Here is a 14,810-nt window from a genome sequence, read left to right on the forward strand (position 1 = left end):
TACAAATAGATCAATAAATTAATGAAGTCTGTACACACATTTATATGAAATATATATACACATTGAGTTTAATGTAAACCACAAATATTCCATAGATGCTGAGTGAGCCAAAACTAGAGAAAAATTACAAATGGCAAGAAAACATTAAACCGCTAACATCTTTGACACAACCATTCTCCAGGGACAATTTTAATGTTATCTAATATTTGTTAATCACTGCAATGTATATTCAAATACATTTACATTAGCATGTTACAACTTTATTCATTACAACTCCATACATTTAATATTTAGATGTAATCCAAGTATTCTGAACTATCACACATTTAACAATAAAAAAAGATATTCAAATTGTTAATTTCTGTACTTAATTTCTATAATTGTGTGCAGTGAAGACATACTTCGCTGTTGGCATAACAGTTTACTTCTTATACAGTATGAATTCAGTTCAACAAAAACAAAAATATTGAACATCACAAAAGTAAAGATATGACCAGCATTGTGCGAAACTTCTGTCTTTAAGTCAAGTTTTCAATTAGGCTCTGATCAAACTTTAATCATGTTTAAGACTGATGTGGTTGTTGAAGGCGAGTGGGGGGGAAACTATCACTATTTCGGCGCTGCGTTGTTACTTTGTTGGCCGTTTGCAGCCCCTAAAGCCCATACATTAAGCTGGGTATACAATGCCGAGTATGTATGCTCAATGACCAGATGGGATCTCACTGAAGTTTGGACAGCTTCTGTATGTGGGCACAATCCAGACAATTTATTAAATGCAAGCCTAATGTCATCTTCCCAGGTCCGCCACTCTCCTGCATTATGGCAATATAGCCCATCACATACAGTTTGGCCTCCAGGTAAAACTTTAGAGTAAACATTTTAATTTAATACCAAATCTGAACACATGCATGGAACGTCTGAATCATTTTGATGTTGGCCAGGTCCCTCTTGTAAAACATTTCTGATCTCAATGAGACTTCCTGGTCAAAATAAAGGTCTCGAAAAGAAAATTAAGTAAGGTTTGCTATGGTTTCCTTGTTAACTGACTTTTTTATCCTTAGGCTCTCATGGTAGCTGTGTACTTCAGGGACAGTGATGTCATAGACCCACGCCCAGGGGAATCCAAAGGTTTCAAACGTTGTAAACATTGTTATGTAGTTTAATACTGACAACAAATGATTATTTGCAGGTTTAAATAGTTTAAAAGCAAAATTACACTTTGGTAGAGGTTTGGGCTATGAAGTTACTTTGCCATGATTTAACTCCAAATAGTTGAGGTATCTCCAATAGTTTCTTCAGCTCCCACATTGATTAGAAATTGCTATTCCAATATCATCTCCTCATTGACTTACATTGTGCCATTACATTGTGTGAAAAAGGTCTCAAAGTCACTCTTTTAGCACAAAAATGCAAACAAAGCAGGTTCTGCCAATATGTTGTAACAAAATCTGGGTTTTGTGTTTCACCATGCAATTGTCAATGAGGAGACAACTTTAGAATATCAAATTCTAAAACTGAGCAACTACTGAAGATACCTCACCAATATTTGGAATTACACCATGGCCAGGTAACTAACCCAAACCTGTACAAAAGTAACATTTAGCTTTAGGTGTATTTGTATAATGAATAGTGTCATTTTGAGTATCCAACATCTATCGCGATGAATGGATCGGTACAATAACGTTTCCAGCCATGGTGAGACTACATGAGATCATCAGATGCTGTTCAACAGACTCGAGAGAACACAGTGTATGAGAGTGGTATCATCAGAAAAGTCAATGGATCAAATTCAAGTCATGTATACAGGGCCTGCCACCATTATAAAATAATAATGGTGGCAGGAAGGCGGCTCTCTCTTGCATCAAGTGACATCTTTCCAAATGTATTGTGCTGGAACAACAGCCAATCACAAATCCCAATAGGCATGCTGATTTGAAGTGTTAAGCGGATACATTTGTGTTGAAATGTCGCATTGAAATAAGTGTAACCACAATGGAGTGTCCATTACTTCCTTGCCGACTTGCGACCAAGCTCCCTGGCTCTTTCTGTGGCACACTCCACGGCACTCATAGTTGCTGCCCTCACACCACCTTGCTCCAGGGTATGAAGCCCGTAGATGGTAGTCCCTCCTGGTGTACACACCTCTGAACGAAGCTGAGCTGGGTGTTTCCCTGAGTCCCTTAATAAACGGCCAGCACCCTGCAACAAAGAATTAAAATATTGGCATATTTTAACACAGCATCTTTAGGGTATACAATAGTTCTGAGGCTGACCAATGTGTCCATATTCCTGCAATCATAAACAATCATTTATTTGTGGCACAGAAAAACACTGATGTCAAAGTAAGTGCAGACAAATTGTAAAACTGACCAGAATAGTTTGTGAGGCAATGCTGTGAGCAAGCGCACTTGGCATGCCCATTTTAACAGCACCTTCTGCCAGGGCTTCAGCAAACAGATATACCTGCATAGCGAATCAAACACAGAGAAATCACAATTGAATAAATGGAGATTCTACTAATTTCCATGGTAATCAGATGCATGTAAACCACTTAAGACCTCTACACACTGTACGATATTTGACCCGATTTGGCTCTCGGGATATGTTTTGGTGATCGCCGACAAAACCACCGATCTCAGTCCAGATTGGGCGTTCCTCGGCGAGGTGTTGATCGCGCAGTGTGTAAGGTACTCCGAGAAGAAACACCCCGATAAATTGCCCTCGGCGAGCGGTTCCTGATAATTTTTACTTTTCTAGCATGTTGGATATTTGGGTTTGTCGGACCCGATGAGAGCCGTGCTACAGCCAATCAGAGCTCAGTACCAGCCAGCGAGGTGGCTGGTGTGAAAACTATTTTATTATCAGCATGATTCACTGTTGAGTCTAATACAACAGAGACGCACCGTGGCTTCTCCCGCATAGAACCGCAATATTACCGTACAGACAGTCCAGTCCTGTATTAATTAAACATGATAAACAGATTGATAGAGTGAGCGAGCCTGCACGACGATGGGGCTGTTTATTATTAGAGAGGAATAGGGCTTGCGGACAGAGAGAGAGCTGTGTGTTGTGTGTGTGTGTGTGTGACGCACGTATCTCTGAACAGTATTGCCAGGTTTTGCGCGAGAAATAAGCAACCAGGTCTATGAAAACAAGCCCAACAAAAGCGACTATAGGCTGCATGAGCACTTTAAACCTATATACAAATAAAATAGCCGATCTACAAGCTCACAACGCGTCGCAACTATTTTCAAAGAAAAAAAGCAACATTAAGAAATAAAGCCAAATAAGCAACTACACTTTGGAAATAAGCTAAAAAGAAACGCAACCACCAATATTTTTTACAAGCAACTCGCTTATAATAAGCGGACACGGCAACACTGCTTCTGATCTGAATTGGACTCTGGTTGACTTTTGAAACGTTTGTTTCAGAGAGGGAGAGAGAGAGAAATACAGAGAAATTGAGAATTATTTAATGTCAATCATTAGCGTCCTGTCTCGGTCTCGCGCATATATCACGGGAGCCTTTCACGTTTTCGTGAGACGTTTGGAATAAAAACAAATGTATGTATTGGGTTCGGGATCACATCGTGGTGAAATATCTTGTAATCAGTGAACCCCTGTCGCCGACCAATCAATCTTGCGAGAATCACAACGATATATTTAGCCCGATTTCAAGAGAGAAACTCGTGCAATGTGAAATGCTTAACGATCTGTTCACTCGCCGACCATTTCAAATGTGTAGAGGTCTTTACACCCCTCAGAACACTCACAAAGGCAACACCACTGCCACTTAGCCCAGTGTGTACGTCAATCCAGGCCTCAGGCCCTTCTTCAACCAACCCACAGTGTTGCAACAATGAGCGAAGCAGAGCTCCATCCTCTGGTTTCGCATGGGATCCCCTTGAAAATAAGAGAGCCCCTTCCTGAACCAAACAAGGCAGGTTGGGCATCAGCCTGAGGATCACCGAATTCTGTGGCAAGAACTTGAAATGAATAGAAAGAGGGGAAGGTTAGTTTCTTAGCTTTCTTAGTCAGCTAGAGGGCTGTGGTTTGCACTCCATTACTAGTCATCAGTCACTCACCTCCTCTAATGTCGCCAAAGTTACACCAGCTGCCACAGACACGATAATGTGTTTCCGAGTGACGTGCAGTGAGATCTCGCTTAGAACACCTGGGACCAGATGAGGTTTGACTGCCAAGAAGACCAGATCTGAACTCTCAACCAATTCTGTGTTCGAGTGGGTGACAGCAATCCCTACATCCTAATGAGTGAATAGCAGAAACATTATGGCCTAATATGGGCTTTGGTCACACTCAACATGCACAATATTAATTTGATCATACCCAGATTAAGGCAATGTGACAAAACAATTTAAGCACCTTACCCAGATTATCTTAATTGGATTTAATCTTAACTCAATTAACACATGAAGATTTAAGATTATTGAAGCATGTGGGAAAAGAGTGTGTGTGTGTGTGTGTGTGTGTGTGTGTGTGTGTGTGTGTGTGTGTGTGTGTGTGTGTGTGTATAGAAGGTAAAAATGACCAACCTAAACAAAGTTATTAGAATGGTCTCATTAATGTAAATTCTTGAAAAAATGTATTGCCATAATCTGATTATTCCCAGTAATCTGGGATGTGCATGTTTGCGGTCAATGAGGGCAGGGAAAGTCAAACAGATTGTATTGCCCTTGACAAAGGTAAAAGAATATGGTAAATGAAATGAGTAACCACTTAAACCTTTATACTTTGGCTATTCAAAAATAGCAGATATACAAGCTCATAGAGCGGCACCGAGTGCCGCTATGAGCTGGTAGATCTACTATTTTTGATTTATATATTTTTTAAGTGCAAATCTTTGAATATATGCATTTTTTTTAAAGCAAACATTTTTAACTCAAATCTTTGCTTCTAGGGGGTGCCTGGAACTAAATATTTTCAGATGGGGGGGTCGGCGGCCAAATACATATAACTTTGGAGGTCCTTGACATGAAAAGGTTTGAGCACCACTGATTATAGTAACATAAGTTTTTCAGAAAACTGTTAGGATTTAGAAGACATTTGTAGAATCGGAGCCTCAGGCCTTAATGGGTTAAAAAATGTACAGGAAATATTTACCTGAAAGCGGTCAAAATTCCTAGGGGATGGGGCACTCACTTTCACATTCGTGGGAAGCACATCTCCTATAACAGAAACATAGTAAAGTAATCACTCACTAACAGGGTGAATGCACACATGTGCAACAGACACACAGACACACACACACACACACACACACACACACACACACACACACACACACTGCCTGACTCACCAGACAAGATGCCCTTGGCTATTCCATAGGCCATGTTCCCAGCACCAATGAAACCAATCCTCAGCTGGGTTTCCATCTCTGGGTCTGTCTTGATCTGCAAGACGAACAGTGTTAGAGTTGAGAGAAAAGTTAGCATTCTGAAATAGAAGTCAGATTATTCTTGCATTCATAAAATACAATTCTGAAATCTTGTTTGAAACTACCAAACCTCCCTGCCGATGGTGCCATTTTATACTGAGCATTAGTGAGGACTAATTATATGAAGATAGGTTGAAAATGGATGAAGTGGTCCTTTAACTGTTGCACCCCTAATCTTATGGCATCTTGCTTAAATATTGGTAGAGGTGTCTTCTTGAGTACATGCATATTGTGTCACTGTCTGCATGTAAAAGTGTTGGAGGCAACAGATTAAACAAATCGTGACGAATGAATGAATGAATGTAGGGGGGGGAAATTTTGGTCCACCCTACAATCAAGTCCAGATTCAGACTGGAATTCTCTGGACAAGGCATGGGACAGGGTTGAGACCAGTGCAGGATGGATTCTTCTCCCTCCGAGTCTTCCGTTACTTCATCATTCCCATCATTGTGGACCACAGCGCCGACTAGAGGCCGCCTGGATTCCATGATGGCGAACATTGTTTTCTCGTAACGCCACCAGCCATGCATGATGTTCGAGTGGCCTTTTTGGGACTGAGGCTGTCGCTTGTACTTGTAATATGCACTTTTGAGAACTTTCCAGCGAATTTTTAATTGATCCACTGATCTGTGAAAGCCAGCCGCTGTCATCCTCCTGTGTGCCACCTTGAAGAGCGTGTCGTTCCTAACTTTCCTCCCGTCGAGGCATTTCTTCATGTCGAGCTCCTTGAGAATCTCCAGCAACAGCTCGGTCTCCCCCACGTCCCAGTTCTGCTTCTTAATACCAGTCTCGTCCATTGTTGTGGCAGAATAGCCTGGTTAGCCTAGCTGGCTATAAAAACTACACGTTACTAACTAGATGTTTAAATGGCTACTATAGCCTGTTTGCCATGAGCATGTCTGAGACGCCAAATCTGCTTTATCGCCAGCTTTAACCAGCCAACTGGTCGTGCAAATAGTGTGGTTTAAGTAAAGAATGGTGACTCTCTAAACACCAAGCTCTGCTGCTGCATCCAGCAGCTACAACATAATATAATCCATGGACAGATTATAGAAATACAATGCACGTGCTGCTTTGTGAACGGACGACCATAAAGTAACCCCGGGACGAGTGCAGTAAAGTCAACACAGCAACGTAGTAGACAACGCATTGGGTTGATACGGCTATTTAAAAGTTTAAAATGGTTTGTTTACCTCGTCAATGACACTCATGTCTGATGATCCACTGACAATCTGTCGGAAGTTGTTTAGCAGAGATCTGAATGAGAGCAGAGTGCCGGTGTCGGGCTTCCAGTGGGTGTGTGGCTGTCTCGGTGACAGCGCATCGTCCACAAACCGGCCGTGTTTTTGGTGTATATTTTCGTCGTCACTTCAACACCAGGCGGGCGGGGCTTTCAGCGCCCGCACTCACTTCAGTGGCCGAAACTGCAACCCCACCTATCGATTTTAAGTTGTAATATGAATCGAGCACACACCGCGCCCACCTCCACAATGTCAGTCATTCCATTGGCTGACTGACTGTACCCAACCCATGCATGTGTCACATTACTAGAGGAACTAGGAGGGGTGGAGACTCAACACTGAACCATATCGGACTGAATTTATGGATGATATATGGGTATTTTTTTTATTTTAATAAGTGTAGTTAAAAGTATTTCGTATGGAAGTGTTAGTGATGTAACTTCAATGAGAATTTACATCCTAATACTGTCTTTTTTTGTCAGGTTTGGTTATGGCTTTTGTATTCACAAAATAGGTCAGAATCAGAAAATAAACACATAGGGTAGCAGACACGATGCATCATTCATGCATGTGTAACCAACAGGGACACCCCTTTACGTCACGCCCCCAATTACTCAGGTGTAAGCAGTTCACTGATTACCTCTTCCCCTATAAAAACCCGTTGCGTCATAGATTGTTTCATCCTTTCTGCTATTTTGTGTGCACACCTTGTCTGAGCAAGGTAGGCAACTGATTGTTGTTTTAGAACTTTTAGTTTAGAACACTGGTGTTCATTTTAGTTGGTCCTGTTCCGTTCTTTACAGCCCCCCCTCCCATCAGTGTGGCCAAGAAACTGCTATAGGCCGGATTTTAGGGTCAAACCTCAGTAACCCGAGGTAATTATATGCAATAATGTTGGCCTATGTTATTGACTCTAACGACACTAAATTACAGCACAAAATGTAAAGAAAGGGAGCAGATGTGGTTCTAAAGATGACAAAAAGATTAGATGTAATTAAAACAACTTTGGCCAAAATATTACATTAGAATTTTCTTTTGCTTTTGTATTTTTAATCAATCTAATTTACAAAAATATATGTAACATCACTACTGTAGGCCTACATACATTACATGCTACACTGGTACACCAGTACAGGCTGGTAAAAGGAGTCAGCAGGTTGACTAAGATCATCTTCATCATTACCACCCAGACGTCTACAAGAGCCCTGCATCAGATCAGACACGTAGGCTACATTGTGGAGGTGAGGCTAAAAGATCGAGGATCTCTCCCAGAATCCCAGCAAGCCCAGCTGGCTGCTGGAGAAAAGTTTGGGTACAGGGAGAAGCCAGCGAAGATCAAGACGAGACATAATCAGTGATCTGCTTACACCTGGGTAATTAGGGGTGTGGAGAGACATATTTTATTTAATTTTTTCCCCCAAAAGAATCTTTATAATAATCATGACATACAATACAACACAAACAAAGAAGTTATTAATACATCAATCCAACAACATCAGAGCCAGGGGGATTTACTAAAGGAAAACATTAAAGAGTGAACACAAAAGGACAGTTATTGCAACTTTCTTGTTTTGTGTCATGCATTTTACAATGAAAGGGGTTTTGGAATAAATTGTTTTATGTAGCCTATATGAAATTTAACAACATAACCTCCGTGTGGAAAGCCTTGGTGACGCGAGGTTACCCTGAATGGTCTCCCTGACTGTTACACAATGTCATGCATAATAATGCATCCCCCTAGTGGCCGACCATGGTAACTGACGCTTGAGAGGGCAGCTGCAGGCATGCCTAGACATGAACTTGAAGCATCTGACCCGTTCTCACATCGCGTCTGCATCTTTTACTCGTATTTTAAACAGAGACAGTCGACTACCTAATGTTGCACTTTGGTTTCATTTACACGAGTTTGTCTTAAAGTAAAGTTTGCATCAGTAGGCCTAATTGCACATTCACATTGTTTTCTTTCACAGCTCGCGATGGATCATCTCTTTCTGCTGGTCGTGTTGTTGCAGTGTCCTGCAGCCAGTGGACTATTTGAGTGGCTGAAGCAAACGGAGTCTCCTACAGCTGCCACTCCACCACCACCACAGCAAGCTCCCAGAACACAAACCGGAGATGTCTCTCCTTTTGAGATGGCTGTTGCAGATGAGAAGTTTTTGACTGAAGGAAGACAGATGGACCTCAGCCCTTTGGATGGCTGTCATTACCAGGTCATTTTTCATTTGTTTGACAGGAAATATATCCACACGTTTTCTAGGGCATCACTTCCTGTCGATTTGATCAGGTATCAGGGATCAAATCGACAGGAAGTGATGCCCTCCATGCCCTAGGAAACTTGTGGATACTGCAGAGAGAATAGCAAACTATATCAAAATTTTTACATAATGATGCCCTCCATGCCCTAGGAAACTTGTGGATACTGCAGAGAGAATAGCAAACTATATCAACATTTTTACATAATTCCCAATTCGTGATGTCACTGTCACCATCACCTATTGTTTGTATATGAATTAAAGGATTATTCACACTGAGCACTATAACTATACAAATCTTTCTAAGTGGATCCAAGCGGATGGCAGAGTTCATAACAACTGTAGCGGCAGTGGCTCAGGGGTAGAGTGGCCGGGTAGAGTGAACTGGAAACCTCAAGGTTCCCAGTTCGATCCCGGGCTGGGGCGCTCCCAAAATAATGTAAAAATGGCTTAGAATACTTTCTTTAAAACCTTGAGATAGGCTGACAAGGAGACTTGCTCACTGCATGAAAGTATAGGAAAAACTCCTTAGACGAGACTTGATGCCCATAGTGTGCTCGGTGCTCAGTGAATTAAAAAGCAAAACGTTTTCGGTCCTCCCAGGACCTTCGTCAGTTGAGAAAATGAGATTTCATTGTGATACCGATAAAAAGTAAACTACATTAGTTCCATTGATCAAAGCCAGAACACAATCGATTAATTGATCATTATTAAAATAAACCTACTCTGAAAATACACGCGGCCCAAGTGGTCAGATGGGTGGGCCTCGAACGCTTTTGACATTTTCAAGTGGGCCCTGATCCAAAAAAAGGTTGGGAATCACTGGTTTAAAAGAAGTTCTGTTGTGTCCCAGGTGGTTGGTCAGTTGAAGTCAACCTGTGGAAGCCTGTCAGAAGAGCAGCTTGCCAAACTAGGAGTGGTCCTTTTCAACTGCCAGGCAGAGGTGGAGGGTCGCAACACCTACCCTTGTACTGAGGAAATGGTATACTAGGTTTCTTGCATTGATCATTTTGGTAGATTGAATCTCTCAAAATCCACGAACAAATTTTGTTTGTGAAGCCATGTAGCATTTCTGTGCCTTTTAATTGAAACGGTGATCTTTAATTAAACAATCCTTTGACGTTTCAGACTTTAAAGCAGTGCACAATAGACATGGATGCAGACACATGGAACGCATACCACATAGTGAGCAACCGGGCACGCTCCGTGTGCTATGCCACTCGCCAGCAGCAATTCCGCCGTAGGGCAGAGCTGACGGTCAACGCGCTCATCTCCACAGCTACCAGCCAACTGGATGCAATGAAAGACTTAAAGGTAGAGTTGCCGTATTGACTTTTTCACATTTGTTTGGACGGCAAGCTGTGATGGTAGTGGTAGGTTTGGCCTCATGTCCACGATGCCTTATAACAGGAAGGACAGCTGGAGCTGAGAGAGCTGACTTCTGCCTCCTTGGACAAACTATTGCTGGGCCACAGTGCTTTGCAGGCCCAACAGGGAGAGCTGTGGAAAGGTCAGGAGCAGCTTGAGAGTTCCGTGAGTGCCAACCTGGAGCATCTCAGCCAAGAAAAGGCCCTCATCGCCTCTGGGCAGGAACTGGTTGCGCAGCTCATTCAGGGCATCACACAGAGGATGGGTGAGAGAATGTGTAATGTATCTTTGATGGATTTTCAAAATACTCAATTTATATTAATTTGACCACAGATTTGGCTTTACAGATTATTTGTTTTTGGGCGGTGAAACCGCCCCTATAAGTGAGGTTTGGATATTTGTACAACAAATCCTGCGCTGTGATTGGCCAAAAATGTACAAAAATGTACCCTGCCTAACCCTGCACCGTGATTGGCCAATCACAGTCTATTCAGGACTGTGATTGGCCAGTGTCACATGACACATGTGCATAGCCCTATATTAGAAACCATAACTTTAAAAAAAACCATAAATTAGTTTTTTTTAAGTTATCATAAAGAGTGTTTCAATAAATGTATTTCTTTTTTGTACATGATTGGTTGACTCCATTCAGTATTGTGATTAGCTAGCAAGACACCGCCCACTTCACACAGGGTGTGATTTTTTACATTCCCGTGGCTTTAGCAGGTGACCATTTTAAACTGCCATGGAAATCTCATTTTATGAAGAAAAAAAAGTTCTTATTTACACTAGTAAAAGTAATGTATTTGTGCAAGCCATGTATATCTCATGCGGTCTCATGGCGTCCTCTAGAGAATGTGAGTGAGCAGCTGAAGGATCAAGGGTCTGAGGTACATGACAGTCACAAGGCCATTATTGAAGAACTTGCTGAGGTCCGAGAACGAGCACAGGACGTCAACCATAAAATCGGCAAGTGCCTCTGAAATACAAACATTTCACGATTTCAAAATTCTAGTCTGGATGAATTTATCTTTAATCCAGTCCATTTCTCTTTAATAATCATGGCGTCTGTTTGCTGCAGACAGCAGTATGGTAGGTTTTCTGAAGTACCAGAACCGGACGGCCGCCTACTACTCTGACCTAATGGCCAAGCTGGAGCGTATGAATGGCACACTAGGAGCCCTGTTCCACCACCTTGACAACATGCAATATCGTCTAGAAGAGCGGCTTCACATGATCCAGGGCTACCTCGGCTGGGCAGGTGAGAATCGCCTCTTTATTTCAAAATTAGGAAAGTGTGAGACGATACAACTTATCTGGAGTATGGACTAATGGGCCTGGGATACGTATTTGATATCATAACCAGTATCCTGCCTGACATGTCTCACAAGCACTGCATGGCCACCTGCCTGGAAATGAACTTAACCTGCAATTATGGCCATGGTATTTGCAGCGTGAGATGACACTTTTCTCTTTTGCCTCTGTGATTTCAGGTCTGAGCCTAGCTGCCATGTGGACATGTATTGTGCACACATGTTATTTCTTACTGTGTGCAGTTCTGCTGTCATTCCTTGGCTGTCCCCTCTTCACCCGGGCTATGCTGCTGCTCACTGTGCCCCTTAATGCAGTGGCTGAGGTCAACCAGCAGCCAGCACTGGATCTCAAAAGCCTCAGCCTGTTGCTACTTACTCTTTCTCTGGGTATGGACATCTATTGGAAATGGGTATGATTATATGATGAGGCCCCTTTTTTTGTTTTTGTTTATTTTAATTATAAGTGTATGACATGCTTGCACAGGTCATTGGTTTGTGAATCAGCTGCTTTGGGCGTACAATCGGCTCAAGATGAAGCCAGCCTGCCTGCCCCCATGCAAAAATGTGGAAGCAGAGAAGCATGATGTGCCATCCTACCATCCTGTGGAAGCAGAGAAGCATGATGTGCCATCCTACCAGCCATGTCAATCCTCTACACCAGAGAGGTGAGGCTGCAGATAACTCGGTAGTGTTGGAGCAAGTAGGACAAAGCCACTGCCTGTTGGTTTTCTATCAGATGATAGTCTGCATCTTACTCCATTTCTTTATCTTATCTCTTCAGAGATGAACTGGATGGATCCCTGGCGCCTGATGATCTGCTGGATCAAGACAGCTGTCTCAATGGTGTGCATCATAAAGCAGGACACTGAATAGGTTTTTGATTTGGGGGGGACTTACTAAACTACATAATTTTCAATGGTTTTGCCTCTTATTTTTCTTATGTATAGGTGACATTCTCAAAGCAACACTGTCTTTTTCCAATGGCCACCCGATACCGGAAGCCAGGTTTGTGTCAATAATGGGCACACCCAATCGATCCACGCCAAAGTTCAAAGGCCGACTCAGCCAGTCAGCGGTGAGTGTATGTATGCATGTACTGTGTGTGTGTGTGTGTGTGTGTGTGTGTGTATATATATATATATGTATGTATGTATTTATAGTTTATGCACATCTGTTTTGTCACTAATTTACTTTTTTCCCCCTCTAAGGCTCTCATGGAAGATGTGTACTTCAGGAATCTGGGAAGTGTTTTTGATGCAGATGTTGAATTCCGAAGCCCAAGCCCCAACCAGTCTTTAGCCAGCAATGGGTTAGTTCTTTTGTTGTACAATTCATCCTCTGCTCAGACCTCTGTATTGCAACTCTGCCCTAAGGGACGATCACACCGAGACACTAGAAACGTGTAAAATATTATGTCATGAAAACTTTGCAAGCACACAACCAGTGTGCACACAACCAGAAGAACCACAATCGCAAATTGTTGCACAAACTCCATTTACCTTGCCTGGTGGAGAGCTGTGGGAGTGCTCTTTTCTAGTTATGCATGCAGGTCTACTCCACAGGTGCACCACGCTGTTTTGCCCGATGCATTGTTTTTCCAAGGGTTTTTTGAAAAGTTGGCACCTTGATCTTAATGTGATCACCCACTTAGGCTGGGTTTTCAGAACATCATAATAAACGTCATAATTCATTGCTCATAGTGTAGTTTGCTTTTGTTCCATGTACTAATATGTCATCTTTTATAATTGTTCCTAGCTCTATGTCAGGCCGTCAGCTGTGCAACGGCATTACGAAGGCTGGAAAGGCTTGTAAGAAGAGGGCTGTGCAAGGACAGGACTTCTGCAACTTACATGAAGGAGGTTACACCTCTTATGTCAATCCTTAACTGTCTAATGACGGTTTTTATGTTTGTTATGGTTTCCTTGCTAAAGGTTAGTCTGATTCCTAAAGCTAAAACCCCTGTAACCCTTTTTCTTATGAAGTAATGTTTGAGTACATGTATTATGAATAGTTTTTATTTTGTTGTGTTGAATTGTTAATGTATTGGACTGTACAGTTTGTTTTATTAAAAGTTTTATTGGTTTCAGTATTTGAACATGCTTGACATTCAAAAGAATGAATACAATCGAGCGCATTCCTCTTGACTGTGGATGCAGCACCATTATTCCTCCAGCACAAACTACCCCGACGATGCATAGAGGGCAAGGATGGAACATGTCTGATTGTCATCAATCAGCCTAGTTCAGACTTGTATGCATTTATTATGAGACCAAACTGAGCCTGATTTTATACTTTGTCGTAGCTCTGGTCCATTACGCTATGGACCAGAACGAACTTTGTTGTACGACGGAGTATAAATTGAGCATTAAAACATTCTGGGGAAAAATCACAGCCGTCTGGGATAGGTCTCACACATCCAAATGGGGACCCCAGATCTTCTTGAATATATTATGTGAACTACCATTTTTTACGTTATGGAGAAGTTGTTCAAAAGAAGCATCTATAGTAGCACAGTCTGCTCATCTTTCCATCAGCACGTCTGTTATGAGCTAGTTTCAACCAAGAACACTTTCCCACAATCAATGTTTGCATTAACGCATATAGATGACCAGAAGCTGTGCCAGACAGTTTATTTTTTTTTGTATCTCCAATCTACTATAAATTCCAGCCTTGCCATGCTTCCTTCTGAAAATTAGCTATTAGAATAATAAACCTAGTTAGCCTACCTTGAATCGACAAATCCATTTTTCATAAAGTCCTGCACATAAAAACCATGGAAATAATTTTGTGCTAAGAGTAAAAGCCTACCAGTTTGTATTCAATGTCTTTTTGAACCAGGAGAAGGAAAGTCTAATTTAAGAGGGTTATGTATTTTTAAAACACAGAAATTTTTTTTTCTCTATCTTGCAGCATATTTTAAGATGTTTTAATATTAAAATATCTTGTTTTTAAGTATTGTAAAGGATCGGCAAAGAATAAGCATTGTGCTTCAGCCTATTCCTTTTTTCGGTCATTGAGTTTGGATTTTGTGTGTGAGCTGACTTTGAACGTGTACATTTGTGATTGTTTTCTTTTTGTAAGTCCACACAAAGACCGAAAATAAACCATTCATTATAGTGGCACACATTTTTACTTATCTGACTACTTCCTGACCGGTTTAATTTTAACAGTGAAAAGGCAT

The 14,810-nt window shown here is 41.7% G+C and overlaps 2 protein-coding genes across 4 annotated transcripts; one reads left to right on the top strand and one right to left on the bottom strand.

Moving 5' to 3' along the window:
* Positions 1-45: 45 nt before the first annotated feature.
* Positions 46-6,707, bottom strand: LOC308087781 (pyrroline-5-carboxylate reductase 3-like). 3 transcript variants are annotated; one of them, XM_080431940.1, is made up of 7 exons: positions 6,649-6,707; positions 5,318-5,411; positions 5,122-5,186; positions 4,086-4,265; positions 3,774-3,986; positions 2,371-2,463; positions 46-2,199 (listed from the first exon to the last, which is right to left on the bottom strand). In XM_080431940.1, the coding sequence occupies exons 1-7, from the start codon at positions 6,664-6,666 to the stop codon at positions 2,005-2,007; spliced, it is 858 nt and encodes a 285-aa protein (XP_080288066.1). In that variant the 5' UTR covers positions 6,667-6,707; the 3' UTR covers positions 46-2,004. The 3 variants fall into 3 exon arrangements, with proteins under 3 accessions (XP_080288066.1, XP_080288064.1, XP_080288065.1); XM_080431938.1 differs by lacking the exon at positions 6,649-6,707 and adding an exon at positions 5,788-6,606; XM_080431939.1 differs by lacking the exons at positions 46-2,199; positions 6,649-6,707 and adding an exon at positions 5,788-6,606 and having other exon boundaries at positions 2,380-2,567; positions 3,768-3,986.
* A 1,861-nt stretch (positions 6,708-8,568) lies between these two features.
* Positions 8,569-14,054, top strand: bmb (brambleberry). Its single transcript, XM_080430193.1, has 12 exons — positions 8,569-8,906; positions 9,802-9,930; positions 10,077-10,262; positions 10,359-10,581; positions 11,169-11,289; positions 11,402-11,577; positions 11,810-12,016; positions 12,114-12,294; positions 12,411-12,472; positions 12,577-12,704; positions 12,838-12,938; positions 13,385-14,054. Exons 1-12 carry the CDS (start codon positions 8,673-8,675, stop codon positions 13,512-13,514), a joined length of 1,878 nt encoding a protein of 625 aa, XP_080286319.1. The 5' UTR covers positions 8,569-8,672; the 3' UTR covers positions 13,515-14,054.
* Positions 14,055-14,810: the final 756 nt, after the last annotated feature.

Source organism: Gymnoscopelus braueri, assembly GCF_963280865.1.
Source record: "Gymnoscopelus braueri genome assembly, chromosome: 6".
In the NCBI taxonomy this organism is placed as follows: Eukaryota; Metazoa; Chordata; class Actinopteri; order Myctophiformes; family Myctophidae; genus Gymnoscopelus; species Gymnoscopelus braueri.

Coding starts and splice junctions, on each gene's coding strand:
- LOC308087781 (XM_080431938.1), bottom strand. CDS start 6,252: ATGGACGAGACTGGTATTAAGAAGCAGAACTGGGACGTGGGGGAGACC. Junction 5,187..5,317: donor AGCCAAGGGCATCTTGTCTG/GTGAGTCAGGCA, acceptor TTTCTGTTATAG/GAGATGTGCTTCCCACGAAT. Junction 4,266..5,121: donor GGAATTTTGACCGCTTTCAG/GTAAATATTTCC, acceptor TTCACTCATTAG/GATGTAGGGATTGCTGTCAC.
- bmb (XM_080430193.1), top strand. CDS start 8,673: ATGGATCATCTCTTTCTGCTGGTCGTGTTGTTGCAGTGTCCTGCAGCC. Junction 10,263..10,358: donor ATGCAATGAAAGACTTAAAG/GTAGAGTTGCCG, acceptor GCCTTATAACAG/GAAGGACAGCTGGAGCTGAG. Junction 12,473..12,576: donor TCAAGACAGCTGTCTCAATG/GTGTGCATCATA, acceptor TCTTATGTATAG/GTGACATTCTCAAAGCAACA.